General features: G+C 30.7%; 5 protein-coding genes across 12 annotated transcripts; 2 read left to right on the top strand and 3 right to left on the bottom strand.

The window, feature by feature from the left end:
* The first annotated feature begins 3,133 nt into the window (after positions 1-3,133).
* Positions 3,134-6,430, top strand: LOC106765750 (protein ELF4-LIKE 4). Of its 6 annotated transcripts, none has more exons than XM_022783967.1 (3): positions 3,134-3,357; positions 4,522-4,888; positions 5,843-6,430. In XM_022783967.1, exons 2-3 carry the CDS (start codon positions 4,579-4,581, stop codon positions 5,872-5,874), a joined length of 342 nt encoding a protein of 113 aa, XP_022639688.1. In that variant the 5' UTR covers positions 3,134-3,357; positions 4,522-4,578; the 3' UTR covers positions 5,875-6,430. The 6 variants fall into 6 exon arrangements, with proteins under 6 accessions (XP_022639688.1, XP_022639689.1, XP_022639686.1 ...); XM_022783968.1 differs by lacking the exon at positions 5,843-6,430 and adding an exon at positions 5,542-5,831; XM_022783965.1 differs by lacking the exon at positions 5,843-6,430 and adding an exon at positions 4,327-4,403 and having other exon boundaries at positions 3,136-3,357; positions 4,522-5,120.
* Positions 6,431-13,585: 7,155 nt separating this feature from the next.
* On the bottom strand, positions 13,586-14,195 carry LOC106767477. The gene has a single exon (XM_014652381.2). The coding sequence runs from the start codon at positions 14,160-14,162 to the stop codon at positions 13,725-13,727; it is 438 nt and encodes a 145-aa protein (XP_014507867.1). The 5' UTR covers positions 14,163-14,195; the 3' UTR covers positions 13,586-13,724.
* A 648-nt stretch (positions 14,196-14,843) lies between these two features.
* Positions 14,844-16,319, top strand: LOC106767840 (RING-H2 finger protein ATL52). Of its 3 annotated transcripts, none has more exons than XM_014652794.2 (2): positions 14,844-15,957; positions 16,083-16,319. In XM_014652794.2, exon 1 carries the CDS (start codon positions 15,318-15,320, stop codon positions 15,819-15,821), a length of 504 nt encoding a protein of 167 aa, XP_014508280.1. In that variant the 5' UTR covers positions 14,844-15,317; the 3' UTR covers positions 15,822-15,957; positions 16,083-16,319. The 3 variants fall into 3 exon arrangements, with proteins under 3 accessions (XP_014508280.1, XP_022639684.1, XP_022639685.1); XM_022783963.1 differs by having other exon boundaries at positions 16,070-16,319; XM_022783964.1 differs by having other exon boundaries at positions 16,043-16,319.
* Positions 16,320-17,601: 1,282 nt separating this feature from the next.
* LOC106767839 (vacuolar protein sorting-associated protein 2 homolog 1) lies at positions 17,602-20,579 on the bottom strand. Its single transcript, XM_014652793.2, has 5 exons — positions 20,392-20,579; positions 19,861-19,991; positions 18,442-18,546; positions 18,051-18,311; positions 17,602-17,971 (listed from the first exon to the last, which is right to left on the bottom strand). Exons 1-5 carry the CDS (start codon positions 20,426-20,428, stop codon positions 17,837-17,839), a joined length of 669 nt encoding a protein of 222 aa, XP_014508279.1. The 5' UTR covers positions 20,429-20,579; the 3' UTR covers positions 17,602-17,836.
* Positions 20,580-23,522: 2,943 nt separating this feature from the next.
* Positions 23,523-25,180, bottom strand: LOC106767666 (protein BIG GRAIN 1-like A). Its single transcript, XM_014652605.2, has one exon. The coding sequence runs from the start codon at positions 25,134-25,136 to the stop codon at positions 24,012-24,014; it is 1,125 nt and encodes a 374-aa protein (XP_014508091.1). The 5' UTR covers positions 25,137-25,180; the 3' UTR covers positions 23,523-24,011.
* Positions 25,181-26,360: the final 1,180 nt, after the last annotated feature.

Here is a 26,360-nt window from a genome sequence, read left to right as displayed (position 1 = left end):
GATTCAATAATTTTTTATTTACATTAACATTATAATTATATTATTTATATAAATAAAACAAATTATCCTTATTAACAACTTTAATTTTGATAAAAATATTAGATATGTTTGAAGAAATTGACCAAAAATAATAAAATTTATTAATTTTTCATAAATTAAGATCAAATTATATTCATTTTCACAAAAACAACTAAAAAAATTGAAAGATTAAATTATTTTTTTTCTATGCAAGTAGAATCTAAATGACTAATTAAATAATTGAAATACAAATGTGAAGGCATTGATAACAGCAAATTGATACTACAAGAAATAACCTTAACTGGTCATGATAATACCTAAAGTACTTCAAATCAAAAGGAGTAATCCATACATACTACAGTGGTGCATGTGTGTTCTAAAACTTGTATAAATTGCAGTCTGACTAGATACTCCTGCCGCTATATTAAGAGGTTCAACTATTGCTTGATGACGTTAATAAATTTGTTAGATCGTTATCTAAATCTGACTTAAAAATTTATGTTGAAGTTTAAAACACTGATAAATTTACATCACTATATTAATTAAATCAATTAGTTAAGTTGATTTATTGGAATTACGTCTAATAAAGATAATGTTTCGATTGTGAGATTTAACTCCACTAATTCCTATACAATTTGTTTTCTAGATGTTCGATTTACTCTGTCGTCTTTTCCTTCTCGTCGTTCGACTCCGATTGTCTCCTTTCCAAAGGTCCTTCAACGTTCAAGTCAATGTACGCTTCCCTCTAGAGATAGAGGAAGAAAGAAAGAGAGCTGAAGTAAATGTGTAGTAAATGCAACTAACTCTCTCCTACCTTTGACTTCAATTTATAACTTTTGTCATGGGTCCGTGATTAGCAAAACCTTAACCGCGGCCTAATTACTGGCCTAATATCTTTAATCATGTCTTACCTTAATTCCGTTTTAATATTACCTTTCATCTTGGTTGGACGGTTTGTCCAAAATTACTGTTTCTCCGATATAGTTATAATTGAGGCAACTTTAACATGCCGCTGATAAACTGGATGCTTTGTCCCGTCAATTACCTTGGACGGTCTTATTCGAACGGGATCTTCACCATAAACTCGTATCCTCATGTCCTCAAGTTCTTATAGTGAATGCTTTGTCCGTGCCAAATCATGCTGATCGAGCGTCTTTCATACACCGCCCGGTCCATACGATATTGAATACCGAAGCTTTCAAGTGAGGAAACAATTATTTTCTTGTTAATATCAATAACACAAACCTTAGTTACCAAGAATCTAAGAATCTGTTTTATAAAAAAGATAAATTCTTAATAAATTTTGATTTTGTTGACGTGACATTGCATAAAGATGAAATTGTTGAGAACATTGAATTATTTTGGTATTCTCCAGGTGGGATGGCGCTGGAAGCAGTATTTGTATACGATCCATGACAACCCAAACATAAAGTAGTAAATTAGTAATGTCTCATTTTCACTAATCATACACTAATTAAACATTTTTACATTTCTTTATTTTATTCATGCCACGAATCTCAAACATCTAGGGATTCAAAACATATTAAACACATAATTTTCTTTTCCAATTACAATGATTGGAGATGTATTAAAAATCTCTTGTTAAACCTAAAACAAAATATTATATTTTAAATCATTCAAAATATAGGATGTTAAAATTAAACATTTAAATCTGTTTAACCTGCAAATTAAGTCAAAATCATTTTCATCTACATTTATTTATTTATTTTTTAATTTATGTTAGTTAAAACTCATTTTGATAATCTTTGTTCAAATTTGTTCAAAATTCCATTATTGGAAAGTTTGAGTAGAACAAAAAGATTGAGATAACCAAACCATTTTTGTTATTTCCCAAGTATTTTTCCTTAAACCAAAACTGGTAATTCACCTCAACAAGCTATTTACAGTCTATCTTTTTTTCGGAAGAAATAAATAAGGGAGCACCAATAATGTTTAGCTGAAAAAGAAAGAGAGAGTTCAATTTTAAAAAAAGCAAATTTTGAAAGAAAAAACACTTTCCAATTCAATTTTTCCATTTTCTTCCTTTCCTCTTCCTCTTATTTATTATTTGAAACATACCCGTTCAAAAAAACTATAAATCAGAATAATTTGAAGGGTGATTATTTTTTTAAACATTAATTTGATTTATTTAAGTTTTAAAAAAAAGACATCTGACCAATATATTTTACATTTGTATTGTTCATTTTTTTTAATCTTTTCTTAATTTTTGTCTAGTCAAATTTTTTAATTTTAAATTAATTTTGACATATTTATACCCATTCATTTGATTGATTAGATAGTATTTTTAATCTCTATATTTAATTAAAAATTTAATATTTTTATTATGAATTCTGTTAATATAATTACTGATTTTTTTTACATGTCTATGGTCTAATTGAAAAAGAAATAACGTTAATATTAATGCAACAAGAAAAGTATATTATTTTTTAAAAAAATACAAAGATAAAAAAAATACTATTAAGTCTTATTTAATTTAATATATTTTTGTTTTGGTCGTGTAGCACCAGAATTAGAGTAAACGGTAGTTACATTCACTTAATTAAAAAAAAAAAGGCCGACAGAAATTTTGGAACTCCTGTGATCGCCCATCATAATTCGTTTGATTCTGAATATTAAGGAAAGAATTGGTACATGATTTGCTGGCAAAAGTAGGGTCCTCTCATCATACAAATCTTGACATCACAAACCAGCCACGTGTCGTCAAACAAAAAAATCCCACCACTCTTCTTTTTTCTCTATTTCACCTAATGCTTCTTAATTCAAAAATAATAAATTAAAAATATTTTAACTTGTTGATTAAGAAAAACTTAATAAAGTTTTGTAAGTGAAAAAATTACGACAGAGAGAAAGAAGTTCTCACTACTAAGCATAATTAGCAAATAATTTAATAAAGTCGGTTAATTTTGAGACAGTGATAGGAGAAGCTACCTAGTTCAGGATATCATTTGAAACAACGGTATTCAGCAGATTTAACATTTAAAAAAAAATATATTTTATGAAATTAAAAAAATAAAGAAAATTAATATTGTATATTATATATATAAAATGAAAACGAGAAAACAGGTGGATATTCATTATAGAATAGTGCTAAATATTAAGACACAAAGGGGTCCGAGCGTGACTGTCAAATCTACATATTCTCTGTTTTCTCTCTCTTTCTTTCTCTCTCTTTCTCTGAATTCAGAGGACACAGCCCCTTTGCTCCGCAGATTCGATTCAATCGCCGATCTTTATTATTCACTGCTCCTCGGGAATCTCTCGTCTCTCCTTTCAATCCTCTGTCTCTTCTCCCTCAATATAATGCTTCAGATTTTCAAGGTACCATTTTTCATCCATGCCAATTATTATAATATCATTTTTACTTATTAGTATTAACAAACTTTTTCAATCTTTTTATTTTTTATTTTTACCTTTACATGAATTTCTCAAAACAAATAAATTAACAACACGCCATACTTTCATAAAATGTGAATTTTGTTCTCTAGTCTTTGTTTTTGTCCCACAACAACTGTTTCCTGAGGAGTTTCTTGATCTCAGTTTCACCCACTCATTGGTTTTATCAGCTCTTTTTCTTTTCCTCGCCGTCTCCTCTCAGCGCTCCACTAAAACATTCGCAGGAGATCTCAGCAATTGCAATTTGTTGGTTCCACAGACTCAAATGTTTTTTTTTTTTTTTGTTATTGTCTGACCAATTTCTGTTTATCCTGAGAAGATTTTCTAGCTGCCGAAAGTTTTCCAAGTTCCTTTGAAACATTTTAATTCCTTAAAGTTAGTTTGGATTTGGCTGAGTTTTATTGAGTATTAATGGTCATCTGAGATTATTAAATGGGGGTTTTGTTTTTCTTAAACGTGTGTATTTGAGTTCAAAGTTCAACATTTGGACGGTTACTTACTCCTGCTATTTTTGTTTTTCGTAATTTTGCTTGAAAAGGGTTAATGATACTGTCTCTGCTGTGGTACTTCGTAATATCATCTCTTCTGCATCATTGACTGTTTTTTTTGGTGGGGGTGGCTTTTAGATTCTTCTTTGGAACTCTGTGCTTTAGGTAGGTATTTTCTGAGTACATTAAAAAAAGGTCCTTTTATGGAAATGGGATCTGCTTTTTCCCGTCTCATCATTTTTAAAAAATTACCCCATCAATATAAATAATAAACAATAATAGTAATAATAGCAACAGTAGAAATATTAAATAAATATTATTATTATTATTATTATTATTATTATTGATGTTTATAATCTGATTCCTCTGGAAAAGAAACTCATGGTGGTCATGATTTCTATTACAGAGCTTGTCTCATCTGCCCAATGCCTTAAACAATTCCAAAACTGCATATGTTTTGTCTCTCTGTTTTGGTTAGTGCAGGCAGGTACACATAGAAGGATATGATTATGGATAAATTAAAAAAATATGTTGAAACGCTTTCAGTATTTCACATATTTTGTTCTTTCTTCTCATCATCTTCTTTCCGCCCATGATGCAGGGCTGGTTCTGACTCGATCAAGCTTTTGACTCCAACAAAAAATAAATAAAAAAAAACATGGAAGGAGACACATTCTCTGGTCTCGGCAACGGTACACAGATTGATAACAAGATCTTGCAAACGTTTAAGAAAAGTTTTGTTCAAGTCCAGGACATCTTGGATCAGAACCGGGTACTCATCAATGAGATAAACCAGAATCACGAGTCCAAGGTCCCTGACAATCTCAGCAGAAACGTTGGCCTTATCAGGGAGCTTAACAACAACATCAGAAGAGTGGTTGACCTTTATGCGGATCTTTCAAGCTCCTTTACCAAATCCATGGAGGTTTCTTCCGAAGGGGATTCCAGTGGTGCTGTGAAATCTGACGGTAAAGCTGGCCACAAGCGACACAGGCCTCTTTAGGGAACTTTTTTTGTTTTTCTTCTTTTTATTTTAATTTCTTTTCTTTTTTTTCTTGATGGAGATGCACGACATAACAATTGTGTTGAGGGGTAGATCAAGATTAGCTTCTGTAGCCGAAGCCCTCGTGTATTACAGAACGTTCTCTAGCTCATCGCTTACTGCTTACATTCCAAATAAAAAGAAATGATTTTCCTGAATTTCTATCAGTTTTATTATAACCTTGTGACTGTGGATCTAATAGGAATGTAACATGTTTGTGTGCCAATTTAATCATGCTGCTGTCTTTCAAAAGGTGAATAAGAACAACCCTTTTTCTTTCCTATTCAACGTGATTGCTTTTTCCCTTTGGATTTGAACATGTGATGGATTATAATGAGATGGACCTTTCTTGTTTATATGCTTTTTTCTATGCCATGATGAGGTTTTGCAAGAGATAAGGGCCTTTAGCTTTGATAAACTTTTCTTGAGTTTCTGCTTGTCAAAAGGGGGCTAACGGCCAAAGGGTCTTCATAGTTTTTGTCCGTCATTCTTTTTCACATCTCTTATCTAGTTTTGATGGAAACTCGTCATAGAGTACCTTTATCCTCTTTATATCCTGAACCAAAATGTTGTTCCCAGATCTTACTTTAGCCAAGAACTGAAAGTGAGAAGAAGGGTGTTGCAGACACTGTTTTTGGCCTATGCGCATGTAGCCAGAGTTTCCTTACCAAGAAAACCATACCTGGTTTATCTGTTCATTTGTTTCCCTGTGGGAGTGACAACTGAGAACTGAGAACTGCATACATATGTGTGAAGATGCTCTGAAACAGATGGAAGAGAGCAGCTTTATAATATATAAGATAAAATATTTTTGGTTCCACAAGAACTGAGATGAGGTATGGGAGGAGCTTTGGACTAATTTTTTTAATTTATTTTGCAGTGCGAAATGGGCAGTATTGGGTGAGAAATTAAAATTATTCCAGTGTTGATTGTGTATGAGGTTAAAAGAAAGCAGTAGTGTCCTGAGTGTAAACAGTGACCCCAAGAAGATGACAAGGGACCCAAAGGTTCTCTTTTGGGATGGAACTGAACTTCTCCATGCTTATCCCTTCCTACACAGGTTCGTTCCTTTTAACTTTCCAATTTCCCCCTTAACTTTTTATTCTCTTATAGATGTCCTGTATCACATCCTTCTCTACTTCGTATTTGATACTTCTCTCTCCCTGATTGCGCACAAGTCTTTATTGGTGGACCCATTTTGTGGCAGACTAATATCCTGATCTCAGAAGAGAAGGCCCACTTTAGTGATTGCTGACGATGGGTAGCTTCTGGTTTAGATTTTGCATTTTGATGGAGTGGACCTTTTCTTCCTTCCTGGGTAGATTCATTCATTCATTCATACATTTGTCAATACTATCCTACCTATAATTCTTAGACCATCACCTCACTGCAAAATAGAATGATGAAATAACAAGTATGTATATGTTTGAGGAAATGTGATATAAATAAAATGGAGTTTGGTAGCTAAGCAAGCAAAGACAAATTAGACATTGTGTAGTACATAACATGTGCGGTGGGAATCTACTTTTGCTTTTGTTTCCCTTTGTTCCTTGCATTTCCAGCAAATAGGTTGGAAAGGAGCTGAACTCTAGTTTGCCCAATGAAAGCTATTTTTTTATAATAATGGAAGATTTAGATATCTTCATCATTGGTTGGACCCAATTCCAGCAATCCAACTATAATAATCCACGCCCCTTTGCTGGAAATCTTTAATTATGCCCTAATGAAACTTTTTAATAATTTGACGATAATTTTTAATATTGGGTCTTCCCCTTCACAAAGACACTTTTGAAAAATCCACACTTTAACAAAATCAACTTTACAAGGTTGACATCACTTCTGTTAGGTCACCCGTTAACGTTTCCCTCATTCTATATTGCATTGTTTGGTACCAAGATCATGTCTCATTTAAGTTTCACCAATAACCAAACTTATCCCTAATCTTTTTTTTCCTCACCATCCCCTTTATGCTTGCTTAATCGCTCTTCCCCTAAACCACCAATTCTTTTTAACTTCAATCAGATCTTCAATTATAACCACAAAAAATATCCAAACTTGTTTTCATTATGCTTGGTCATTTTGCCTGCGTTAGGTATCATGATGTCACGTCGTTTTTTTTTTTTCAAATTTGCTTTTCTGACAAATAAATATTGTTTTATTTTTATGACTTAGAATTTTATTTAAAATTTTACCACAAGAAGGTTTTACAATCTCAGGGTTTAAATTAATGATTGTAGATATTGTGTTTGTGATAAAGATGTCTTATGTAGTATTATTTATGTAGCTTAGTCTTATGTTGTTAACTTAGATCCATTATCTATGAGTTGTGAAAAAACTTTCTTTCAGGAGGCTTTTTTAACTGGAGCTACAAGAAAAGTCCTAGACTTCAAACTTCCATATCTCAAGTAAATTAGGGTTAAGGATAAGTGAGTTTGAATATATTATAAAACTTTAATTAAATCTTATAAACAACATCATTTATGTACACATAAAAAAATATATTTTATTAGATATTCTAATATGTTGTAATTTTATTATATTTAAATTAACATTTTTATATAATACTTATTATTATGTTATTAAATAAAATATAAAATATATAGTTTAATATAATTATTAATATAATTTATTTATTCATTTTATCAATTCTTTAGAGAAGAAAACTTATAACATTTAATAAAACACATTGTGATAAAGTTTCAAACACTTTAGAAAAAACGTGTATATATATAAGTCATACATTAAAAAAAAGAAAAAAAAACATTCAAATTAAGATGTCTTATTTAATTTTTGATTCATTTGTAGATAAATTTTTTGCATAACAAAATTAAATGACTATGTTATATATTTTAAAGATATGTTTAGCCCATTAAGAAAAGTTAAATATGAATAGCTCTTTAAGAAACATTTTATGTTATTGTGTAATTTTCATATATAAACAACCAATCAAGTTTATTGAAATATCTTAAAAGTTTATGGTAGTTTAATTAAAATGTTTGTACATGTAGTTATTTGAAAATTTAAAAATATTTAAATTTGTGACAAATTAAGAGTTAATTACATTTTTTTTTTCTTGTATTCAAAATGAATATATTTTTTTTAAAAAAAAAATGCTTATTAGTTGGTCTTAACCCACAAGATTTTTGTAAATATTTATGAAGTTTTTCATCATACACTTCCAAGGATTTCATTCTGCACCTTCAATTTTCTAAGATGTCCCTAATTAATAAATGACTTAAAAGTTTAATGTTTTATTATTGAAGATTTTTGTGCACAACATTGACTCCACCTCCATTTTTCTCCAATCACTAAGCATTCCTCCTATACCTGACATCTACCCTTGCACCTCTACACCCTTGCATCCCTCCGTCTCATTTCATTTAACTCTTTCGTAATATTATTTCTTAGCTTTTTTACTTTGTAGTTCATATATGTGAGTGATTGAATATTATATACTTCTTATATTAATTTTAATTTATTTTTAATGCTTCTTGTATATTTTTGACATTTTATATATGAATTTATAATGTATTATATATTTTTTAATAATATAAAATAATTTTATAAATGTATTAAAATTAATAAAAGTATTGGATATGAAAATCCAAATTTATAGAATCGGACTTGGAGATCTGAAAGATTTCGGATATCAGATGCATATTTAATATGTTATATATAAAACTTTAATTATATTACAGTTTTAATTATTTTATTGTTTAGAATTTTTTTTAAATTATGTATAACTTTTTTATATGTTTATAAGTAATAATGTAATTTTTAATTAATAAAAGTTATTTATATGAATTTATTAAAATTAATAAAAGTAATTTAGATTAAAAAAATTACTGATCCATCGGATATGCATATATCCTATGCATATAAATGATATTAATCTTGTAATTATTTATGTTTTTACTCAGTGAAAAGTTGTAATAGGAAGTAGATTGTTATGTAAATTATTGTACAGGTAAAAGATGTATAAATTAGAATATGTCAGCCAATTCTCGCATAATGCAAGGCAAAATTTGCATAGCCAAAAAAAAAAAAAGAAATTCGCACCGCGCACCAGGGTCTATGCGCCGAGCGAATAACAACAGTTAAAGAAAAAGAGCATTTGGAAATTCACATAGCGCACACACATTTGTGCGCTCAACGAATTAGTGAAGTTAAGTGGCTTTTAAAAGACGTGACAAAGAGGGCAGAAACTATCTCCTGACACAAAAAATAGAAAAACGCTCTAGAGAACTGGAGAAGACTATCAAGAGAACCTTCAAGACATCAAGAATTCACTTTCTGCAACGAATTGATGTAAAGAGTACGTTTTAGATGTCTAGGAGAGGCTAGTTTTTTTGTTCATTGGAATTGGTTGTATGACGATACATTAATGTAAATTTCCTGTGCAATATATTTCTCTGTTCTTGTTCTTTTCATGACTTGCTTTAGATTATACGGAAGTATAATTCTTTTTAAAGGTTCTTCTGTACTGTGAAGTATTTTTAGAACCAGAAACTTAAGAAAAGAAACTAAAAGTGACTACGTTAGGAATAACTTCTGTATTTTTGGTCATTCTAAACATCTTATTTTAATGCAAAATTATTTGTTGAATTAATTAAGGAATTAATAATTTAATGAATAATTTTAGAACTTGCTTTAAGGAATTAAATCAAGATACGCTTATGCTTATTGAATTAATTAAGAAATTAATAATTTAATAGATAATTTTAGAACTTGCTTTAAGGGATTAAATCAAGATACGCTTATGTGAATACTTGAGCAGAGAACGTATTTTATCCAGGATGTTACTGTAATGTTAGTCAAAGACCAATTCCTGGCACACCAACTTGTTTTATAAAATACCAAAAATAGTTTCTTGTATTGTTTTGTGTATTTTAATGTCTAATTGACTTATAAAAGGAAGAATTGTCATGTGTTTGGGAGAACTATACTTTAATTATTCACTGTATTACTTGTAACGATTTGGTATACTTGGCAAAAAGTTAACAGTATCCGAAGTTGCATTTTAGATATGAAATGTAATTCATGATTATTATATATATCTTTTATTATTTTATAATTATATTTAAACTTTTATTATTTTATAATTATGTTTAGATGTAGGTATAATATTTGTGTATTAACAGTCTTTTTACGGTTTTTAAAAGATTCATATAAACATATATTTTTTATTCATAATTGGTGTTTATTCTTTTAATATAAAAGAAATGACTATAAAACAAATATTAAAACAGAATATTTCAAATCATTCAAACAGAAAATTTAATATTTTAGAAAAAAAAAACCAAAATATAAAAAAAATAAAAAACTTTAAAATAATTGAGAACAAAATAATTTAATGAATTTAACTAATTTCTTAGTATATCATTTGAAATAAATAACCATAGGTTCTATAAAATTTATTATTTCATTAAAATAAATAAATAAATTTAATTCAAATCTTTATATAAATAAATAAATTATTAAAATATAAAAATTTAATTAAAATAAAATTCAAAAGTAGGATAATCGAAAATTTAAAATAAATTATTAATTAATTAATTAAAATTACCCTAAAAAACTTAAAAAAAATAAACAAAACATTAAATAACTAAAAATTTTAAACAGAATATTAAGATCATCACTATTACGAGAGAGAAAAGGAAGAGAAAATATCTCTGCTGCAAAAGGAATTTTTGACCACTTTAATTTTTTTAAATATTTATATTATTTAATTACGGATAAGTTTGGTATTTTGAGACGTAGGATGAAGGATTTGGAAGTGAAGGATAGAACCCTCCTATTTATGCCATATGTGCTTTTTTAATGGAGGGATTTTTGGTCCTATGATTTTTTTGGTTCAGTCGGATCAATACTAAATCATGTAAAGAGAATCTAATTGATAAGTCAGTTAGAGTATAACATTTATTGTATAGTGGCTAAAAATATATAATATAATTAAAAAAAAAACTATTAAGAAAAAAATATCAATTTATTTATACATATTTGATTTATTTGGTTTAAGATAATTTTTCTACATTATTTTTTCTCTTTTTTGTGCTTGGTGTCTTTTTATATATTTCTTTTTCTCTTCTCAATAATCAATATCAGCAGAAAGGTTGCAAAATAGTTCTTCAGCTTTTAGTATTTCCTTGAATATATAGGAGTTTTTTTTCTTGAACAGTTCTTGCTATCTGTAGTTTGGTCTGTATATATTTTATAATTATAGTTATTGGTTTGGATAATTATATTAATGTTGTATATGTTTATAGTTATCTGTTTTGCATTATTAATTTTATAATGTCTTCAGTGTTTTTATATTACTGGAATGTTATAATTATTAATATTGAAAAACATTTTAAATCTAATATGAAAAAAATGTTGTTAATAAATAAACATCAAATTATGTTAAATATATTCTTTTTTATATTTAGCAAATCTCCTTTTTAGTGAATGAAACAAATGACAAAGTTTGTGCGTACAAACACATCTCGGACTAATTTTAACAAAAAAAAGTAGTTTATATTAAAAATCAATTTTAAAATGTCTTACATTTAAAGACAAAAACATGGCTAAAAACAAAATAAATTCAAAAAATAATAAAAAATTAATACGTCAAATTGGAAATTGATCAAAAATATTTTTTGTTTTTTTTTAAACAAACTATTTGATTTAGTATTTGAATAAAAAATTAAAAAGTATACAAAACTTAACAAAATGTTTATTATATCTAAACATAATGATATCTCCCTTTAAATAATGTTAAGTTTCTTAATCTCTATATCCATTTGCTTTTAGATCTTTGTTTAGTGCCCCATTGTCATAGATAATCTTTAAAGCATTTAAGAGTATGTAATTAACCACAAGAACTTATATAATACTAAGAACTAGACTAATTTTTTAATTAATATAATACAATAAAACATGAACTAAGAAAGCTAGTCATATTAGAATTATAAAATTGTAAAATTTTAAAGTTGTAAAATTATAAAATTACATAATTATATAATTACAGGATTACAAAATTACAAAAATATAAAACTATAAAATAAAAAATCAGGTACTTATGAAATTATACAAATATAATCTGTATCCACAGCAAACAGCAATAAAAATTAAGCACGTTTTGTCCAAAATTCCTTAATTTTGGTATTTTTTGCAAAATTACTATAAAAATTTTTGTAATTTTATCACACAAATTTTTACTATGGAAATGAATCTATCAATAAATTTGGATTATAATAGGATTTTTCCAACAAAATTTATAGAGTATTACTTTTAAATTTCTAATTCAGACTTGCGGATGAATTTTTTGTGGTTTTGCATGTTACGGCCAAATGAAAAAAGAACTTAGCAAAGTCAATTTTCTGATGTCGAACTAACTGATACCCATTGATCTTCTTAACAAACTCCAGGATAAAGATGGCATGGTTAAAGAAATGACAAGATGAAAAGAGCAAAAGTTGACAAAATGTTTTTTCAATCGATAAAGAATATTAATTTCTGTTTTTTCCTCTGATTTTAGGTGAAAAGGACATGATAATGTAAAGTGATACTGATAGAGATTGTCTTAGACTTAAAGTGATGATGTTTGGGAGATAGAAATTCAACAGATTGACAAAACCTTTACATTGGGTGCCAAAGTGTTTGTGCGTATGTTAAAGATCAAACTGTAGTACGGAATTCAACAGAAGGAACACAGGTGCTTCTTAAAACAGGCTTATAGTACGGAATTAAACTATGTACTTAAACTGCTTGTAATGATTATGGTGGTCGGTGTGGAATTAGACCTTGTGCTCAAATTTTGTAGTGCTCAGCATGGACATCACCCAAGAACAATGATATAAGGAGGGTACGTAATAATCTTCATCCTCCAACTCAAAATACCTGTTTACAATATGCAGAATTTTTTGAGCCTACTGGCTACCACCAATTTACACGAGGCATGATGCGATTGTGAAAAATGAATCCTTATCAATGTCGATGGCAATCACGGCAATTGAGTTGAAACCTACATAGAAAAATTCAATCATTTGAAGAATGAACAGGAACTTGTTTTGGATTTGGCATGTTGAACTCTACCCAGACAAGATGGTTCTATACCTAGAAAACAATTCTATTCTAGACCTGTTACTTATATAGTGAATGTTGACTATAACTCCACACTTGTCTACCCATCAGTTCCCATCTTGAGGAAGAATGGAATCATACAGAAACTCAATCTAAAGGTCTCTGGGCTGAATTTTTTGAACTTTGCCACAGGGAAGATCGACCAGAATGCCTGAAGGACCAAAGAATGATGTACCTAAAACTATTTCTCTACAAAGGATTAAGTATTGAGCTTCACGAGTTCTCCGTATTTACTCCTATCAAATTGGTTTCGTAAAAGTTTACCCAAAGCCCAGAAGAATAGCTTTTACAGCGTTATATAACATAAATATGATACGTCAAAATTATATTTTTAATTTTGCAGTTCTAGATCATGTATCGACGATCCGCTTCTATATATGATATTTTTAGTTCTCTTCCCCCGATGATAGAACTTCACATGATCGAGCGTCTTGGATTTTTCAGGAAAATTTCAGGAAAAAAGTGATACATCCTACTCCTACACTACGTAGCAGAAATATGTAAGCAATGAAGATGTTTATATGATACGCCAAAGTGATTCATTACATTGTAAGAATTGGTTCAAAGGGAGATAATCACATGTTAAAAACGAGAGAGAGTTCAGCAGTGAAGAACACAGATAAACTCTAGAAAAGCCCTCAGCTTCGTTTGACGGGATCGAAGTTGGAAACACCAATGACGACACCGACAATCACGACAGCCACAACTCCACCAGCGGCGATACTGAGCAAGAAATTCTTGAGAGAAGGCGTTACGGCGGCTTCAGCCACATCCGGAACCATCATGGAAGCCGTCAATGCAGCTGCAGTCAAACCCGTCACAACTTTCTCTTTCATGGATGCCCTCACCTCAAACCTTCTTCCATTGGTTTTGGACACTGCCACACCCTTTGAAGTTCGCAGAGATAACGGTGCCTTCAACAATGCCTCGGAAGTGGGCACAACCTTCTTCTGGGCGGTGTGAGTTAGTGGGAGAGACATTGAAACTGCTGAAGTTGAAGCCATTCCTTTCCCTTGCAATTTTCTCACGATGTTTCTGAAAACTGTGAGAGAAGGAGAGGTGGAAATTTTTAGCATGTTTCCTTATGTCTTACGTGGCAGCTTCTCCATTGAAAATTCATAGATAAGGTTATCTTTTTTGTCTTCTTGCTTCACAAGTATAAATAACGTTAGATTCTCCTTTCATTTGTCCTTCCTAGTTTGTGTTTTATTACCTTGTATTGGATTGGGAAAATTTTTTTGATAGTAGTAATTTGTGATTGTTTCCTTTTAAATATTTTTTTTAAAATAAATTTAAATATACCAATAAAATAATAATACATATTTTATTATTAAAAAAATATTAAAAAAAGATGTTAAAATATCAGGATCCGTCCATTGGGTTCAGAGCATCTTCCACTCTTTTTGGGCTAAAATTTTAGGCTAGCCCAAGTTTGGTTGCACTTGGATTGGACTATTGCTGTTTACATTGCTCCCATCTGCTAAGTTTACTTTTCCCTCCTTCTTTTGCATATAAAATTATAGCTTATTAAGAAAATTCCCGAAAGAAGGATGATTTTGGGGTTACAGGACTATGTGGAAACAATGGTATGATATGGAGATACTTAGAAAGGTGTGGCCCTTATAGCTTTTGATTGAAAACGAAAAGATGAAAGAGGTAAAAAAGGAAAGAAAGAGCAGAAAATTGTGTTGCATTGTCAATCAAAACGTCCCTATTATTGAAATAGACGTTACAAGGAGCACAGTAAGAGGCGAATAAATACAATTGTGCATTCTGAATGGATACAAAAGGGGTTTCATATACAAGTGTATTAACTACATACACAGACAGTATTACCATACACGCATGCAACAGGAAAAAAGTTTCACTATCTCTGTACTCATTCTCACACATCCATCTCTGTGTTCACTATCTCAGTACTCATTATTGTATTACATATTTACTGCATCTCTCAAAACAACATTGCTACAACATATATATTTTATCATATCTTCAAATAAAAAATATCATTTTCTCTTCTCCAAGGATTACATAACCGCCACGGCATTTAGATTAACAACTTTACATTAATTTAATTTCGTAAAAAAAAAAAAAGGTAATGTCTATAATTGCATGCGGCAGGCCCTCCAAGCTAACAGACGAGATTTTCTCTGATTGATATCTGGTGTCGACAACACATTCCCCAATCTGTTGTTCTTGTCTTAATTTTTCTTCAGTCCAAAGTTCCAGAAATGGGCGATTTCCAAGGCCCCTTCATAGTGTCATCACCCCCTCCTTCACCGTCTTCCTCGGAGAAGTCGAGCACAACGATGTTATACTATGGGCTTGTAGTGGTGGGGGTTGCAGCGGCGGCATTAGCCCTGTACAACTTGATGATGATGAGGAGGAGCAGAAGGAGGCAGATGCAATCAGAAGGCGAAGATGGGTTGGTGGAGGTGGTGAGTGAAAGTAGAATAGAGAACTTGGTTTCATCATCATCATCAAGCTTCAAGTACAAAAAAGAAGGAGTTGTGGGTTATGATGATGAATGTTCAGTTTGCTTATCTGGTTTTGAAGAAGGAGAAGAAGTTCGGAAGCTTCCACAGTGCAAGCACTGGTTCCACGCTCCATGCATAGACATGTGGCTCTACTCTCACTTGGACTGCCCAATTTGTCGAACACCTGTGGTTGGTTTCTCGCAGACATTGCTGGAATCAGGTAATTATGAGAGAGATGAGCAATTACGAATGGAATGAAATGCAAATTAGAAGATGGTTTGTGGGGTCTGTCACTGCGCTGGAATTGTGTTTCTGACCACAAGGAACAGACACAAACACCGCTAAAGCACCCAACTTTGGATACCTTGTTCCTCATGTTACGTCACAAAAAGAGGTTCAGCTCAGTACTCCTCACTTTTTTTTTTTTTCTTTTCTTATATCCTTCAAATAATCATAGTAATAATAATATAAAAATTTAGAGTCTGCACTTTCAAATTTATGCATAGGTTGTTGATGCAGATCTGAAAGTATATCTTTTGGTGGGAACAAGAATTTGCTGTCTCTAACAGGTTTAATCATTTCGAACAAGATTTCTTCTCATATAAAAAATGTAAGATTAAAGATTTTGATTCCTTCTCGTCAAGACATGAGTGAGTGATAGGATCTGATTTTTAATTTTAAATATCTCATTGCCGTTCACTTTAGGCTGACTCATAAATAATTTATTCATTTTATTATGTATAAACTGATTTTAAAATTATGTATTTGTTTAAATTATAATCATCACATCTTCGGCATTTATTCTGATTGCTACGATACCACTGTTGTTGTTCGACCGTAGTTATGCATTAAATTTGCATCATAATATTTTAACAATTTTTTTTAATAATTTTTTAACAACAAATTATGTTTTATTACATATTAATCATAAATTATTATATAAACTGTTATAAAAAAAAAGTTGTTAAAGAAATATTTCTTTTTAAATTTCAAATCATTGCAAAATTCACAAAGAAAGCCAAAACATTAAAACGTATGAATAATATAATTAACAGTTATCCGATGATGAAAATGTAAATTTTAAAGTAAACTTGTTTTCTATTTTCAAGATTAAATTTATAATTATATACATATAATTTTAAAAGTTTGAGGAGTCATGTCATCTCTCTCAACTACAAGAAGATATGCTTATGTAAAACCTTATATTTTTTTTTTTTGTAAATATTATCTTATTCTTTTATTTAGTTAACACTTAAATATTATAACTTTCACTTAGAAAACAAAAATTCAAACTTTTAACCCAAGAACTGAACCCAACCTTCTAAAATATAATTTGGGTTGGGTGGATTGAGTTTAATATAAAAAATAAACTCAATCCAATTCATAGATAATAGGTTTGTCCAAATTCTATCTTATTATTCTTTAATTATCAATGCACACAGTAAATATATCATGTATTATATAGCATGGTCCGTTCAGAACTTTTGGTCAGGAAAAAAATGTTTAAAATAATTAAAAGAATGAAATATTAGTGAAAATGTAGTAGAACAACTCTGGCAAATCCCTTTCGGTAGAGAAATCCATAAAGGAGAAATAATTGAAAAACTGTTGCAGAAAGCCTTGAAGCGCGAACGATCATGACAGCCATGATTAAGACCTCTCTTATAAAATTGACTTCCATTGCCATGCTATTAGTGCAACATTTCTCTAGCACCAAATTTAGTTAATATCTCAATTATAGTTTCACAATTTATATAAACCATAGAAGAATATCGTATTAGATACTCTGTTATCTTTTTCTTACGTGTCTTTCACTTGTCACTTCACAATTTATCTGTCCAGAGAAGTTTTTTATATTATAAATATCCCTATTTATTAAGATTCGCATAAATATTCTACCACATCTTTTTTTTTTCTCTTTTCTCATATCAAGATTCATCTTGTTAGTTCTTTACTTTCTGTGAACAATTATGTAGAATGGGTCTCTTATAACTTGAGAAGTTTATACAACACGTGGATAAATTTTAAAGATAATATCGCTAAGAAAAAAAATAGTATATATCTATGCAAAAGTGTACTACTTACAGCATGCATAGAAATTGTTTAGACAAAGCATTAGAGAAGAACTAAGCTTGAACAACTTACAAAACTAGTAAGAAAAAAGTACAACCATAGAAGGAGTGAATCAACCGTGACTGAACACAGGCAATTTAAATAACACTGCATGTCCGGCTTCACAAGTAAAAATTGGAGTCGCTTGATCAGAATGGAGATTACATTTTTCTTAAATTGTCTAACCTTGCTTGTAAATTGCTATCTAGGGCGGCATCATCCCCAGCAGTTTCAACTTGAGGCACTTTGGTCTTTGCAGCTGGAACAGCAACAGCTGTTGATGGTGCATTCAGAAGCTGCATATCAAATCAGAATTTGTTAGATAACATTATAGTCACTATTTCATATAGTTCAGCTGAAGGGTAAACAAGTTACCTCTTGGTTGATGTTGATACCAATCTCATCAAGAACCTGATTCACCAGTTCTTCTGTTTCTTCTTCTTCCTCATCCCCTTCAAAAGCATCATCTATCGTGTCTCCCATCACCTCTGTAATCAATTCCATCCTATCATTCTGATACTCAAATTCCTGTAAGATTTTCTGCAATGATGGCAAGTTCATCTGTCTGTTCATCTGTCCCATTGCCTTAGTCACCCCTTTCATTGCCTCACCCATCGCTTGTGTTGATTTCAAAGTCTGAGCAATTTTTAAACATTAGAAACAAAATTTTAGCATTCACATTCAGCAGAGGCATGAATTTTTATCAAATTTTTCAGGAATTCAATGATAGCCAGTCAATCAGTTTTCAATAGCATGGTGCACATACTTGAATTCTGAGGGATACACCCTGGAGCTGCGATTTGAGCTTGTAAAACTTTTCAATCTGATGTCTAGTTCTAACAAGATCTTTTGCCATCACTTTAACAGCTCCCTGGAAAATATTGCATGAATAAAACATAGCATCAGGAAAGCCTAGGTTACCCACCTTAATGGCTGTGTTAAGAATTAAATATATACCATGATGTGCACAAGTACAAATTTGCTGACAAAATCAAGTTTGTCATAAAAATCAGTTCATTGTTCAAAAGAATCGGCATTTACCAAATTATATTACTAGAATAAAACAACGTACTTATATCCAAATAAGAAGAGTTTATCATACGCAAGCCAGTTTCAATCACCCTGCAAGAATCTCATGAAGTTAAATTTCAGAGTTTAAATTTAGGGCCATTTCATATATACTTCCCAAAGAGACAAGTTGAGTGCCGCTGTAATCAAATCACAATTTATTTGCTTACAAGTCATTTACATAAGTGAAAATTAAACAAAACACATCTATAACGATGAGAAGAATATAACTTCAGCATCACATTAAAGACACCCTAAATTTAACAACAAGAGATATCAGTTCCACCAAATTGCAAGCTTGTTCATTGCTTTTCTAGAGGAATGAATGCTCAATCTTCAACAATTTTAATAAGCATATGCCTAGTTTTAGCCAGCCGACTGCATTAGGAAAGCAATGATTGAAAGAGTAACAGGTACAGCAATTTAATCCTCAACATTAATGTGAGTACCTTTGTATGCATTATATACATAGGCTTGTTTTTAGAAACTTCTCTATAAGCATCTTTAGGAGAAAAAAATAAGGAAAAAGAAAATTGACTTCACCATTAGCTAAGATTGACTTATGCTTAACTAACTTGTAAAAGAAGTTCATATTAACTTCTCCAAAATATTTTTTAACTAACATATAAGCTAATTCTAGTCTATAGAAAGACTAATTTCATTTTCCTTCTTATTTTTCTCTCATAGAAGTGATTATGGAAAAGATATCTCCAAACAAGTCCTACATGTTTATTGTAACACACAGAGAACAATCTTTGCAGCCTCATATATTGTTGGCAACATACACCGCAAGGTACATGAAAATTGAAATAATACTAACATTGTATTTAAGTGAGGCCTTCTGCGACTAATGAAAAAACAGATGAACAGAAAACTCAAACTCCACCCTCCACCTTAGGGGGCAGAGGATGGTATTATGGATATGCAATAAAGAAGAACTAACCTAGCAATAGAGAGTGCCCCAACCACCTAAATTTATATGGACTAAACATAATACCAAAATATAATATATAATTAGGACAATCATCACGTTATAAGTCCGTTTTATACATTTGAGTTAGACATAAACCACTAGGCAACAAATACTAGCAAAAGTTTAAAAAGGCAATCACCATACCATCTGGCCTTGTTTGGCACTTTTCTTTATCTCCAAAATCAGTTTCTTCTCCTGTGACTGCAAAACTTGTCTTTCTCGTTCTATCTCTCTAATTGATTTGTCCAGCATTCTCTTATTCTCTCTCACGATTTCTGAATATTACAATCACATACAGTGATATCAACAGAGAGTACATCAGCTTATAAATATTAAAATGATACTATCATGTCAACCTAAAGGTGTACATCCTGAAGGTAATGAAAATGCATGAGTGAAACTGATCCTCATTATTCCCAGAGTACCCATTTGCATAAAATGGAAAACATGCCACACAGAATAGCTCGATAAAATTCTGGTTGTCACAGCGACATTAATGTGCTGCTCAAATATTAGTCATGGTATCATATTATTAAAGTCTGCATTTAACATTTCAGGTGTAATAATAATTTAAATAATAATATTATCAAACAATAAGCAGAAAATTAAAACATTTTAATTTTCTTGAAATGAATGTAATGAAATAGTTGACTTATAGGAGAAAACAAAGATTACCTGCAGGGGTTTTCCTCTTTCCGAAGATGAAACTCATGATGCCGGAATCAGAAAAAATCCAATAAAAAAATTAAAGTTAATTGCGCCGAAACAGATCAGATGAAATTGCGAAGATTTATGTTCTGCTTTCCAATTTCAGCGTCTTGCTTTCTTACACTGCAAGCGTTAAACCATACAATCATGAACTAACTGTCATCCTTGCGTGGGCCTGGGCCTGGGCCTTTTGCCCCTATATAAAATTTTAGGCCTGTTTGTCAGCCACAAAAATAGCGGGCCTCCCTTTGGGAAAAAATGATTTTTAATAAATGTTGAAGATATAGTATTAGCAAATGATTCTGTTTGGTGAGATTTGACACGTGAAAATAATTGGAATAGCATCAGATGTTGTATGCAAGAAGAATCCAATATTAAGTGAAAGGAATTTAGACCTAAAAACAAAATAATAATTAGTTGGTACAGCGGGGCACCCTAACCTCACTCTGCAATTCATCTCTGTGCCTGTGCTGTCTACAATCTACAATCAATTTCTATATAATCATCAAATAATATATTTTAAAACACTGAAAGCTATTTTTCATTTTTTAAATACATCAGTCTACCACAAAAATAGATTCATTATACAACCAACTTCTATCATATTTTAAAAATAGATATTTTTATTATTTTAATAACCTTTTATTTTAACAATATTTCAAATATATGATTTTAATTTTAATTCACACAATAACAACCGTATTTTATCATGTTTTTAAGAATTTATGTATATTTTTCAATATGTATTACATTACGTATTATGTTTTATTATTTTCAAAATGAACATATTAGAAAATTAAATGTGTTGTATATGATATATGTATCATATTCGTACCCATACCACATAACTTATTATAAGTATATATTTTAAAGTGAAGTTTCACCTATTTGGTAAAAATTTGATGCAAAAACTTCTTTCAATTTTTAACTATCATGTCTTAATTTATGTAATATAAAGTATCACTTAATATTATCTTAAGTATACAATACAAAATTTTATGAGTTGCATGACTAGTGTTATACAATATCATCTTAGGTATACCCACCACACATTAGAAAGGGTCATAATACTATACTAAATATCAAAATACACACACATACTAAGTTTGGTTTTAATGACTTGAGATCAAATCGATGTTAGTGTGATTGAATTTCAAAAGTCATAGTTTGATATACTAAGGATGAAAGACATGATCTAAGGAAGTTTTATCCATTGTTAGATAGTGAGTATATATCTTTTATGTGAGCCCATAAATGGCTAATCTTTTATAAAAATAAATTATTGTGATTGTACAAAATTTGTATAAAAATTATACTTTACAAAACATAAATAAAGTATACCTATTATGAAAAAAATATAAATGAATATATGGAGATAAAACATTAAATCTATTACATTATTTCTTATGGATATACAAGTTAAATTAATTAATTTATTACATTGTTTCTCATAAATACAAATCAAATTAACTAACTTATCAGTAGAATGATTTTTCAAATAAAAACATGAAAAACCTTAAACTATATATACTTACAAAAATGCAAAAAATAGTGACATCATCATCGTATAAAACTCCAAAAATGATATAAAACATAAATGATTCTCATCAATTCTGCATAAATAAAAATATGCATTCGAAAAAAACTAAAAAACTACACATGTACCCATCTCAGCTTCATCTAAAAATGTTAAGCTAAACCAAGACAAATGTTTGTTCAGCAAATGAAATCACCCTATACACTCTCTAGTTTAAATGTTGTAAATTTTCAACTCCAAAAGATAAAAAACGACATTATTCATATTGCTTCTTATTAAACATATTAATTATTATATACGTATAAAAATAATTAAATCTTAAAATTTATTATAATTTCTAATTTTTTAAATAATTACATTAATAACAAGTACTTCAATCACTTTAAATAAAAAAGTACAAACTTAACCATCAAATCTAAATAAAAACTGCAGGTGAACTTTATTTCAACAATTATATATATATATATATATATATATATGATTCATTACATTATTATAGTTATTTTTAAAAACATTTAGACCCACATTCAAACATAATTAAAAGTTTTAGTTTTTTTTTTTTTTTTTTTTAATTGAAAACCTTCCCTTTTAGAGCCGTAGAACGACTCAAAGTTGATCAAATTAACTATTTCATAATACAAACTATTTTCAAACCTTAAAGTATGAAAGCAATTACTTTTTCGTGGCATGGCTTCCCAAACATATGGCGATTATTATAATATATATAAAGCAATATATATTATAGTGTACACTATACTTATTTTGTTCTTTAACGAATATTATATCACTATTTTTTTTATTTCATTTAGCTAGCTAAAACGGGGCCAGCGGAGTTGTGATAATATGCTTCCATTCAAATTCCTACTATTCTAACGATTTAATTTAGATTTATGGTGATACATTTCTTATATTATATATTTATGTTAATTTAAAATGTTAATCAACCCACGTAAAGTATAGACATTAAAGACATTAATTTCAGTATAAAAAAAAACAATGATTTATAGATATTATTTATTGAACATTTTGATTTCTAAAAAGAAAAATGAAATGAATTATTCTGGTAATATTATTATGAGTAGTTGATAAGAAAAAGGTAAAATAAGATAGGGAATTGAAGGAGGGCGCAGGTGTTTTTGGTAAGAAAATGCCAAAGGAATCATAGGCATATGGTATGATAATGTGAGAAGCTGCTTTCACATGCAATTGCAACTCATTTATAATCTTCCTACAGCTTCTGCTTGGTTGCATTCAACTTCATTACTCTTTCTCTTTAATCAACCTTCCATAATGCAACAAATCATAAGATTTCATTTTAATCTTTTACTCAAAAGGGCTTTTGGGGGATGGTGTTTTGGTCAACCAAGGTGGCCATGGTGTCTCATTTTTTCATCTCTCTGGAGATTACCATCATCAATTTTTCTCCTACCATATATTTTGACTTCCCCAGTTTCAAATCAGAGGCCCTACCCTGTCTGCTATAGTCTCCTTTCTCTGCTATGTATGAATATGCTGATATATGTTGTGTCTAGATTAGCTTCAATTTTGGCTTTACAACCAAGAATATCAGTTCAAAATCACTCTGTAATCGCGGATTTCAAACGCGCAAAAAGTAGTGAGTTGTAATCATTTATTTAAATCTTCTATGACGTTAAAGTGGTGGAGATTTTTACCATGTCTCAGTGAGGCCATGTGCTAACCCAGTGGAAAAGCGTTAAGCTTTTTTAACTTTTCTTTTCTCATCGGGTAGGAAAAAAAAATGAATCTACTTTTACTTTTCTCTTTTCAGTTTGTCTTAGTTTGCTTTGACAAGTTGTGCGAGTGAACATGAGCTACCCACCTACCTATCTTTCTCTCTAACTCTCACAATTCTATCCATTTTCCAATTCAATCCAAAACCATGCATAAAGCCTATATCAGAATCTCAACTCAGCAAATATCACACTTAATGGTAGCTAACAACACCAAAAAGAGAACAATATTTTTTAAAAAAATTCATCAACTCCACAAACTATGGAAAATAATTACAATTATGTGTTGTTAAACTAAACTACAAACATAGACCACTCGCAATGGCTTTATTTGTTTCCAAATTGGTAGTTTCATAGACAGGAAGTTCTTCTTGGTACCTTGCAGCTCCAATAAGATGATCCAGCTCAAACAAATCTGAACTTGAACAACTCGCGTCATCTTCTTCTTCTTCGTCGTCGTCGTCGTCGCCATCCTCATTTCCATAAAAGCCTCTAAAATTAAACTCACCCTTACCAGAATTTCGATAACCTTTTACGAAACCACGCGCTGCTGCTTCTTCAGCTCCATTTTCTTCTCCCCGAACACTGTTCTTTAGCTCCTTTATCGAAGAACTTCTGGTGATCTTCCTCACAGTGAAATTAGGCTCACTCTCATAAATGTTGCTACATTTGTGATAACTAGGTTGGGGTTCAGAATCCTCGCCTAGGATTACGCTAACGGGGTAAAACCTCACGGATCTTTTGACCCCATTGGTGTTGGATTTTTTAGCCGAAGAGGATGTTTTGCTCATGCAAGACCTTCTCGAGAAGGAAGAAGGAGTGGAAGAGAAACACGGGGACTTTGATTTGTGTTCAAAGCTAACATCTTCAACAGCCCCAACGTAACACATTTTGGCTTTCTTCACGTTCTGGGAGTTGAAGATGGAGCTAAGGAAGCTAGCGATTCTACTCCCCGGTGAAATGGGTTGCTTCACTCTCTGATTCAATTCGCCGTAAATTTTCAAAGCCCGCAACTTGGTCCTTGCGAAACCACCCTCTTTATTCTGCTTCTCGGAAACCCTATGGTCTTGTTTCTTCTTCTCCGATGTGGGTCTTGGTCTTTGTTTCTTCAAGGTTGTCGTGTCGGTTTCCGAAGAGGAAAATATCCCCCCAGAGCTGCATTCTGAGGAGCTTGAACTGTAGTTGAGAAACTGAGAACTCAGGGAACGGGAATGAGAAGTATGTTTGTCCATCCAATCTTCCAGCATGACCGCCCGGCGAAGATTCATTCTGTCTTTATTGCGAGGTTTTTGGAAGGTGTTGTGATCGAAGAGAGAAGGTGGTTGATCCTGATGAAGGTTGGATTTTGAGTGGTCAATGGAATGGCAAATGGCGTCGAGGAGAGAAGAGGAGAAGGAAGGAGTTCTTCTTTCTCTTGTGTGCATTGTGAGGTGAAAGTAAAAGTGAAGAGAAAGAAGGTTAGTTAAAGAGGTGGAAGAGAGGAATAGAATAGAAAATGATGCAAGTTGAAGAAGAGAGGAGAATTTTAATGAGAAATGACAGGGTTGGTTGGGATTGTGTTTGTGTGTGTTTGTACATTAGCATGTGTAATACAAGTGTACGTACACCTTTCGGTGAACACAGACAAATAAATTAAGTCTGACAACGCCCAAAGTAACTCTCTCATACAGACTAATTATAATGTCACACACACATCTCAGATTGCCCATTGCCATTCTTTTCATTCTCTCTGTGTTTCTTTGTTCTTTCTTCCAACTCCTTTCTTAGATTTTGATGGAATTGGTGTGAAAAAGAGAGAAGAGAAAAGAAGACAATAACTTGGAAGAGACTCCCACGCGTGCGGCCGATCTTTTCAGACACTTTTTGCTTTTTAACTATTTTTAAACCAAAATACAAAAATCATATACTTTACCGAATACTCATTCTTTTCATTCTTAACTTTCCTACAAATCCTCTTTTCGCTTCTACAAATATGTTTTCTAGAATTTTCTTACAATTTTCCATTACATTCTAACTCATTTAACCTCGCCTTTAATTATCAACAAATTAGTCGTTAATTAATTTTGAAACATTAATTGTAAACAATAAAGATAGAATTATCTTTATAGAGAAATATCAAATTTTACTCAACCAATTTAATATACACAAATGAAATATGTGCACGATTTAATGATTTATTTAGTCCTTAAATTTATATTTAAGTCTCAACTTCTTCTTTTCTTTTAGAAAGTCTTCTTCATCTCATCCTCATTTTTATATAATTGTAATAATTAAGTCTACTTCATTAACTTTTGTAGAAACGGAATTAATTCCTATAATTTACACGAATCAAATTTATTCCATTAATTTTTTAGTGAGATGATAAAAAATGTGTGCATTTTTTTTTCTCTTTCCTCCACTCCTGTGACATGCACTGTAAGGACCCCATAACTTATAAGGCTATTGGGCCTCTGGAAAGACCCCAGGCCCATTCGTATTGGGCACATGGCCAAGAGAGGGGTCCCTTCCCCAGCTTCAGAATTTTCATTTCTCCAATTTCTTTTCTCTCTCAAAAACAGAAACCTTGCCCTAACTCAAGCTCTCACTTCTCTCTAGATTTCCAGCATATTCCACCGTTAGAGTTGTGATTTGATTGCATATTATTGCTC

Source organism: Vigna radiata, chromosome 7 (assembly GCF_000741045.1).
Source record: "Vigna radiata var. radiata cultivar VC1973A chromosome 7, Vradiata_ver6, whole genome shotgun sequence".
NCBI classification, from domain to species: Eukaryota; Viridiplantae; Streptophyta; class Magnoliopsida; order Fabales; family Fabaceae; genus Vigna; species Vigna radiata.
Note: the sequence above shows the minus strand (reverse complement) of the source record. Positions and strands in the feature narration are given on the sequence as shown.